Raw genomic sequence first — 9,848 nt, 5'->3', positions numbered from 1 at the left:
CGTGTTCAGCGTTCTTCAGCTATCAGTTACGTAACAAAGAGTTTCCGCCGAGCGACCGTCGAACATTTGTCACCAGCGCCGCGATAACCGCCAATAAACAACACCAAATTATCCATAATACGATAAACGAACATTTTCCTTGACGAATTGTACCTCCACTACCTCCCGTATACACGCCACTAGCTCGCGACCCCGCGACGCTCCTTCATGAACTACTGTGAAACTAACCGATAGCATCGTTTAAGATTTTAATCTTTTTATTATTCGGATATTTTGTTTAATTAAGAATAGTATACAATATTGACTACAGATTTACGACAGCTTCACCAAATCACAAACTTTCTCTTATTATAGCGATCGTATTAAAATCATAGGTGTTATAAAATGCTAATTTGTAAAATTTCGTATAATATAATATGAAACGTGTGATATGTACCGAGTGATCGGGTTCATCGCAGACTAGATTAGCGTGTCGGTGAATAATACACGAGAATTGATTGTGTTGTGTATCGTGCGCTTTTGTTTGTCAATCTAGGGTTTTTATGAGGATGGAGTAACAAGCGTCACGAGCTACATAATAATATATTATATTATAGATAATCACAGTTACGTAGTGTAAAGCCGTACGGGACAGTGTCGAGGCGGTGCAGCGCTGGTGACTAGGTGTCGCGGTGTCCGTCGGTCGCGTTGCGCCTACGCGGTACACAGACGGGTGTGCGAGCCCTTCGCTCGGGTTGAGCGCAGAGACCGCTCGCGGCGCTACCAAAACCGTGGAGACTATAAATTGAGTAGAACATGGCCGCTGATAAAGGTGGCCTCGCCGCCGCACCTGCCCCGACCCGACGTTTTTTAAATACATATTTTACGACAAAACGCAGAAAAACTGACAGGTAGAACGCTACGAGCGCTCGTTTGTGCGACATTGTCGCCGCAACCATGTCGCGCGACATTATCACACTACTGGCGCACAGCTCTGACGTCAACATATTAATGGTGCTCAACACAACTGTTGTAATGTTTTTCTTTGTTTTAAACTTGCGGAAAGAGCAGTGAATAGCTAATCTAATTTATTGGCCGGAGATACAATCTACTAATGATGAACATAAAGTTTTATTTATAGGAAAATAAAAGTGCTAAATACACGTGAGATGTAAATAGGCACGTGTTATTAATGTGATGTGATATATCAGAGTTAGTAACTTGCACACACACACACACACACACACACACACTACTGTCGCATGTCTTCATAACACACACTTTTTACAATATTCGTCACTTATCTACGTGACACCTGTCAACACCCTCGACACACTCGTCATTTAAACATTTCAACGTTATTTTCTCTACAACAACACATTAAACAACATAGGTACTAGGTATATTCAGTAACCATGTAGAGTCTTATCATCATAAAGTCATTTATTTTAACTAATAATTGTCTATTTGCGAACAACTCGTATTTGTGACTTGTATAAAGAGTTCCTGTTACATACTTTCAACTGTCTCTATGAAAATATAGAGACCTTCGAGTATGGGCGCGGAATTTTGTGATGTTTGGAACTCAGAAGAGTTTCTAGCGAGTTGTAGTGAAGTGGGTTAATGTAGTTGTTAGATATTATGTGTGTTTCAGCGACGTGTGTGTGTGTGTGTGTGCGAAGGCCGCGCGGTATTTGTGTCGCAGTAACGTGTGGAACCTTGAGCGCGGCTAACAGCCAGAACGTCTTGCCATTATACATCCTGCACTACCAACCATTGTTTTAACTACAAAAAATATCGCCTCCGACGTTTGTCAAAAACAACAAAAGCTTCAGTGAAACGTCTCGTTACATACACTCTACACAACACCTACATACTACGTTATATTATATACTACATTACGTCGAATGCCAATTAGCACCTATCTAGATATCCTTACAGCGTGATCGTTATCGCTAATTATATTTGAAATTTAAAAAACTGAATAATAAAAAATGACATATCAAAGTCAAACGTAGAGCACAAAAAATATAAAGATAGATAAGTTTGACCCAAATAATAATGAGATAATATAATAGTGGCAGTAAAACAGTAAATAAATAAAACATTTATCCAAAGATATTAATAAAATTTGAAAACTTTTTCCTATAATACGTGTGTGGGGAGCGCGAGAAGGCGACGGTGCCCGCGCGACTGTTCCTCACAATTAAAACATATGACAATGGCTAGATAGACGACGGTCGAGGATGTTTTTTGCGACAAACATTCTTGTTCGATGTGAAGCAAAAAGTTTGGGGTTAACAGGCGGAAACAAACGAGCGATTGTCGTTTTATTTCTAAAAATAATATCGCGACACAAAAAGTGTTATAGAATCAAACAAAAACCTCTCACCCCTAATATGTACACGAGGACACTCGCTACCAACATAACATTATATGAAAACTACGAATTACTTCCTCTCTTAACTTATTCAAATGACTTTAATTAAATATACATAATCATAAACCAGAAATTTTAAAAACAACAATAATGGAAAACGTGGTAAATATCAGAGAAATAGTTTTCAAGTGATAACGATCAATCTAACGAGCATTATTAACTCAATCACAATTACGGTGTACGATTTTAATAAATGTAGATAAATTCAATGTATGTAATAAATGCATTATATGCATAACAATTATGAAATAATTGCTCGACACACAATCGGTTTGTATGTAAACATTACTTCATGATAATGACATTTACGAGCGCTATTTGTTTACATTTTCATTCATCAAATATAACATGAAAATTGCAGTAAAAAGTGTAGCGAAGTGCTAATGTGAATACTAGCATTATGTTAGACGTTGAATGTTTCCTGAAACAGTAATTTGTAGTGTGTGATGTTTTTCAGTGAGTTTCAGTGGGAGGTTTCACTGTCTCGCTTCATTAGACCGGTGGAATGTCATTTGGTCCATGGCGCGAGGCGCGAGGCGCTCACGTGATGTTTTTGCGCGGAGTGCGTCGCGCCGATATTGCCGACACTTGCCAACGCCCGCCGACGACTCCTTTACACTTTTTACAACCGTCACTATTGACAGGAGAAAGCTATCGACGAACGAACAATTTTTTTCACTCGCCTTCGGCCAAATATGAAACGTTTTAGATTAATTGCGCCACCGAGTTTACAAGATATACCAGTTATAAGTTGTCCACGCGCCGTTACTCATTCAATACTTAATCATTGAGCAGTAAAACTGTTCCACACAAATGTTTTATAACACAAATATAACTGTTCGCAGCATTTCAACGTACTTAGAGAGATATGAATGATTTTAAGTGGTACTTGATTTTTGGAACAAGTTATACAACAGAGCAGAATGATATCGATACAATGTTGAAGAGAATCATGAAAAGTTCAAAAATAAATAAAAAGTAAAAGATAGAACTGATAAATATTAAGTTCGAAATATTTTTATACTAGTCTACTAAGATGATCTAGTAAAGTTTTGCCAACAGGCAAGTTCAATAGATATAAATGAGTAATCAGAATATTAGTAAGATGTATCATAAACACTCAACTTGCAGGATATGTAGTGTATAGCGAAGTAATAACATAAAGTTATTTGTATTAGCAAGTGTGTTGAACAATTGTTATTGTGTTCAAATTATTGCAAATATAATGCATTGTTCGCAATCATTGAATAAGCTCGTAACTCGTACAATAAAACAAATAAAACGGCCAAATGTAACGATCAATGTCACTCGTTTTAATCGAACTAATAAATATAGAAACAATAACAGACTGTAATGTAACGCTAACGTGATACACAGGCATTATTTATGAATTATAGGAATGTACAGAGAGTGGTGTGTATGGTGTGTATGGTGTGTGTGAGATAGTATCGAGGACGCACTTTGTCAAGTGTGTGATGTGAGCGGTGCGCGAGAGAGCGCGGCCCGTCGGTACCTGCGCCGCGCCCGGCTCTACCCTCGTCAATAAACAAACAAACAACTAAGCCGTCTTCTCCTTATAATTATTATGACCTACTGACCGGGATTCATCAATAATACTCTGTATTAAAATATTTACTCTGTTTTATTAAATACTTAGGCGATAATATAAAATATCATATCACTAAGTAATAGTTAGTGCTAAACTTGCATACCTAACTCCATCGACTGCGTTATTTACATTATTCATCTAATTCAACTTTAGTAAAACATTTCACCAATATCTGAGCTTCTTGTAAAAATACGCAAACAGTTACCTACACACTGTATATATACAAAGTTACATATTATCATGTGGCATGTGGCCGCAGTACTGGCCACGCTGACGGCTCACACAACATCATCAGAGAACAAACATCTGGTGAGCCGTGACTGCCGTGAGACAGATTGTTAGGACATGTTCAATAAAAGTCATTTCCATATTTCAATTTCTATAAAGAACTTTTTTAATATATATCATCATATACGTCGTAGGTACATTATTTTATATAGAAAAAATACCTATTTTTACAAGTATTAAGTACCAAGGTTGGCCACAAATACATACAAACGAAAAAAACAACAAAACAAGTAAAAAACAGGAATAAAACCATTTTGGCATCGTGTCTGCATCCTTTTAATAATATTTTAAAATAAATTATGATGTGGGAGCTAGGTGTGCGTCGAGTGCGCCGCGCGACAGACGCGGAGGACGCGCGTCGCGGCGAGGCGCGGCCGGCTCTAACACCAACGCGCCGCCGCGCCTCGCCGCGACCGCCGCCGCGCACACTCCGGTACTTTCATTACAACACTTAAAATAAAAATTGCACCTATTGACTCACTCGTATTCCCTTACAAAACGAAGCTTCGACCCGATTCATATTTTTTACTCTCTTCCTCGTCACTAATCATAAATTTACAGTAATAGCAACAATTTAAATTTATTCCACACCACAATGACTCCCTACTGACAGGTAGGCATGTATGAACATCGTTAATTTGTAATATCTATAAATAAATTCGATGAAATCGTCCTTTACAAAAGTGTTAGCGGCACGCAGTCCTCGCGGCGCGGAGTGCTCAGAGTGCTCAGAGTGCTCCGGGGAGCTCGGAGGAGCTCGGAGGAGGTCTAGGGCACAGTGTGGCGCGTGAGTGTGTAATGTCGCGTATGTCGCCGTACTTACCGCACGACGCCGCGGGCCGCGACGCGCTGCTGCCGGGCGCCGCACGCCGGGCGCGCCGCGCCGCGAGGTGCGTGGCCGACGCCGGGATCCACCTCCGATTTAAGCTCTTATTTATCAATTAGACTATCTAGCTAAACGTATCGGCGATCACTCCGAACCTCGGCGCTTCGATAAAGTATAAACGATTACTGGCTTCGATCTTAACATTACTCACATAATTAATCAATGACTTCACTGAAATTATAAAGAACAACTTAAACGTTAGCGTTCGGTCCTTAGGACGGGGCGTCACACGCGATCGTATTTACAGTGGTGGTCGCCCACGTCGTCACTGTGCGCCGCGGGCACGTCCGGGCGCGCGGCGCGTATGTACATATAGTACATTTATGTACAGAGTATCCCGCGGGCGGGGCGCTGGCGGCTAGTGCGGCTCCGCGTAGTAGGGCCGCGGCGGCGCCCACGGGGCGAACTGTTAGTGCGCGGCCAGGGTGTGCGCGCCCTGCGGCAGCGGGTGCTGCGGCGACAGGCCGGGCGGCGAGTGCGAGTGCTGCAGCGGGGAGCCGTGCACGTCGCTGTGGCCGTAGTGCGCGTGGCCCATGCCCTCCATCATCTCGTTGCCGAGCGTGTTGGGCGGCGTCATGCGCTTCTCCTTCTGTCGCCGGTTGCAGAACCACACGCGCACTACCTCCTTCTCCAGCTGCAGGCTGTCCGCCAGCGATGTGATCTCCTGCGCCGAGGGCTTCGGCTGCTTGTGGAAGTGTTGCTCGAGCGCGCCCTTCACCGACACCTCTATCGAGGTGCGCTTCTTTCGTTTCCTCCCTTGGGCCGCTATTTTGTCGATGCTCGTCGGACTCCCCGTCGTGGAGTCCGCTTCCTCGAGCCACTTCTGGAGCAACGGTTTAAGTTTGCACATATTCTTGAAACTGAGCTGTAGCGCTTCGAACCTACAGATGGTCGTCTGCGAGAACACATTTCCGTACAGAGTGCCGAGCGCGAGACCGACGTCGGCCTGCGTGAAGCCGAGCTTGATGCGGCGCTGCTTGAACTGTTTGGCGAAGGCCTCGAGGTCGTCGCTGGTGGGCGTGTCCTCCTCGGGCTGGTCGCGCTCCATGGCGTGATGGTGCAGGGGATGCGGCGAGGGCTGGATGTCCCGCAGCATGTGGTGCTGGTGCATGGGCATGGGGTAGCCGCCGTGCAGCGCGACGGGCGAGCCGGCGCCATAGTGTGGGCTGACGACGGGCGCGTGCCAGCCGTGGCTGTGCTGCAGGTGGCGGTGCTCGTGCGGCGCCGGCGGCGGCTTCACGTCGGGCTGGTGCGCGTGCGCGTGGTGCTGGTGCATGGCCCAAGGGTCGGCCGGCGGCAGCGAGGTCCAGGGGTTCCCGAGCACGGGCGCGCCCGGCGACGGCGAGCCGCCGGCGTGCAGCGCGTGCTGATACTTCATGTCCGCGGGCTCGGCGCTCCGCGGCGACGCAGCGTGGTACCCGCCGATGGTGTTCAAGTCCATCTCGGCGGGCATGTACGTGGTCGCCGCCATGGCGCCGTACCTCAAATCCACGGTGGACGGCGTCTTGCCGGCTCGAAGGCTCTCAAGCCTTCAACTGGCTTACTCGTTCGCGAAAATAGCGCGTTAGTCGCGCGGCGCTGCGGCAGCGGCGGGGGCCACCTCACATCACCGGGGACGACAGCGAGCGACATGCGCGTGCGTGCGCGACGCAAGCACGGAGCGGACTGTGGGGCGAAGCGCCGCTGCGCGCGCCCGCCGCCGGGAGAGGGGCGGCCCCGCCCAGCGCAGCCGCCCGCTAATGACGATGTAATTACTGCGCCCCGCCCCCCGCTCCCCGCGCGCCGCGCTCGTCCCGCGCGCTCCTTCCTCGCCCCCCGCGCCGCGAGCCCCTCGTCGTTCGCTCTCCGCGGAAAATTCTGCGTCGCGTCGCTGTACGGAGCGCTGTGAGCCGCGGCACTGAACCGTGCCGACGGCGACACACCGCTACTGTCAATGTACTATGTATCGCAACACTCACTCACTGCTCTCTTATAATTATTATACTTATCTTATATTATTTAATATTGTACTTCTGAACTTTAGTCTACCTAACCCGAGAACTCGTAATGGTACTAATTTATATTAGAGCCACATTTAGTCTAAGCATATTATTATAATTATTATAATATTTATTAAGTGCTAATTAAAAATAATCTGAAACAATTAAAAACTAATAAACTGTTTGTTTAGTGAGCTATAGATTACAATAAATCATTTGGTACTGTTTATGATTTACGTATTTTTATTCAGTATTTTTCCTGGCAGTTTATAAATTCACTTGACGTTTTTTCTAACTGTAAATACAAAGTAAACGGTGGTCACAATTGAATAAAGTCCCGCCATTAGATTTCCTGAACAAGTGATTATAATGTATATAATATAATGTATAGTTAGTAGAGTAAAAGTAGGTACAGAGCTACATACATTATTATTCACACACGTCGCCCGATATTGTAAAAACACTTTTATTTTCGTTTATATCAATTAAAGCAAATCATTTAGTGCCAACATGACTCTACATTCTTATAAGAATTTTATTTTAATGTGATAGAATAAAATATTTCCGAAAAAATAGTTGTAATTTACACAAAAATAATTAAGCAATATACTATATAATAAAAAGACAAAAAACGTAATAAATCAAGATATTTTTATTTCAGTCCACCTAAACATTAGGTATACATTAAGTTGACATGAGAACTCTACATGGAATCACAAATAGTTACCAAAACTTGATCCACGATCATATTGACTAAGTTTTGTTAAGTAAAACTACTTAATTATTTATTTTTATACAAAAGTATGAAAAAGTATGTAAAACATCAATAATGTATGTAGCGATTGTTTGGATGCCTTAACCTAGCACAACTGGTTGGCAACCACTACAAAGTCAATAAGGTTGTAATTTATTGTAATACTTGCCTAATACTACACTCATTAGCAATATTGACTCTACATTCAATCATATTAATTTACTCGATTAAATTTCGATACTTTCGGACATAAAATAAAGAGCCATTTATTTAAATTTTTATCGACCCATTAAAATAGTTTATTTTATTACTTGTCATTTTGCATAAAGGACATCATTATATTTTTTTACTATTTAAAAAACATACTTAATGTTTATTTCTAATATTGGAAGTTATTGACTAAGTATTTCTTAATTATTTCGGTAAATTTCATAAATTTAACATAAATAAAGAACTAGTTTCAAAAGCGTGGTTGGTGGTGAAACACAAGTGACATTGGCTAACGTCGCGTCGTCGCGTAGAGCCGGCCGATGTAGAGTCGTGCTCAAATGCATACTACTAACGCCATCTGTTATCGGATAGTAAGACTAAACAAAGTTTCACTTAGAAATACATTGTATATTCTAGTTATTTATTGTTCGTCTAATTTTAGTGTAAAATACAATACAATTTAAATAAAGTTTTGCGTATGCCAGAATGTTCTGAAAACTGTATGTAAAATATGTTATGGGTCTTTTGTAAAAAATAAACGTAAACATCTAAATTATTCAATAGTTCAAAACCAAAATATTATTTGATGTGTGATCTAAATTTCAAAATACTCTTTGTATTAAATTGAATAACTTTAGATTGTTTTGGCAGTTTTTATGATAGTGTACCAAAAAATAAAAGTTCAGTTTAAAAAAATGTAGAGTCAGAGCTATCGCGCGGTGAATAGCGGAACTATGTGCTACCCTCTCACTCGAGGGGTGGAGGCAGTGAGGGCGCTCTGATACCAGGGGATGGTAACTCACTACAGTGGCGCTTTACATTTTGATAAAGTTATGAAATAAAATTCAAACTGAACGTTTTGCTGGTAATAACAGTTCAAAAACACTTTTCTCCCAATTTTGGTTTCAAAGAATGAAGATTCCAATTATAATATTTTCTTTTTTATCCAGATTTTATTTATTCGTAATAGATCTACAGAGTGTTTTGTTGGCTCTAAGTCGCAAAAAAAAACAGTAACATATTCCATATATTCATATTCACACAATATGTCACATATTCCATACTTACTAGTCTCTAACTAGTAAGTATGGAATATGATATCTAACTAGGGCTTAGGTAGAGACACCATAATTTTCAGATTTAAGCGAGCTTAGGTATTTTGTTTAAGAAACAAAATGATTTAATCGTTACGTTTAGTTATTGTCAATATGTGAATTTTGGAACGTTTTCTGTAAGAAAAGCGTGAAATAACTTGATAACGGTGGAGAGTTAATAATTACAGAATCAGTGGGTTTTATTTGTCTATATAAGTTAGCATTAAGAAACGTCGGGCAGCAAATAAGGTATCCTAACCTTTAAATTTTCAATCGCGTATAAGACCCGTTGCGTTATAATAATGTTAGCATTAAGAAGTTTAAAAATATGTTAATCGGTCATTCGGTTACCAAATAACTGATAAACATACTTCTAAATACATGTAGTGCAAGCTCTGCTTAATTCGGAAACAAATGGCCGTGTGAGATTTGTCCATTGATATTTATCTATACTAATATTATAAAGCTGAAGAGTTTGTTTGATTGTTTGTTTGTTTGAACGCGCTAATCTCAGAAACTACTGGTCCGATTTGAAAAATTCTTTCAGTGTTAGACGGCTTATGGATGTTCATTTATCGAGGAAGGCATCATCACGCTACGACCAAAAGG

The 9,848-nt window shown here is 41.7% G+C and overlaps 1 protein-coding gene across 1 annotated transcript; it reads right to left on the bottom strand.

The window, feature by feature from the left end:
• Positions 1-4,042: 4,042 nt before the first annotated feature.
• Positions 4,043-6,949, bottom strand: vvl (ventral veins lacking). Its single transcript, XM_076113990.1, has one exon. The coding sequence runs from the start codon at positions 6,671-6,673 to the stop codon at positions 5,612-5,614; it is 1,062 nt and encodes a 353-aa protein (XP_075970105.1). The 5' UTR covers positions 6,674-6,949; the 3' UTR covers positions 4,043-5,611.
• Between the last annotated feature and the right edge of the window lie 2,899 nt (positions 6,950-9,848).

This window comes from Anticarsia gemmatalis, chromosome 5, assembly GCF_050436995.1.
Source record: "Anticarsia gemmatalis isolate Benzon Research Colony breed Stoneville strain chromosome 5, ilAntGemm2 primary, whole genome shotgun sequence".
Taxonomy (NCBI): Eukaryota; Metazoa; Arthropoda; class Insecta; order Lepidoptera; family Erebidae; genus Anticarsia; species Anticarsia gemmatalis.
This window is presented reverse-complemented; position numbering and strand designations above follow the sequence as displayed.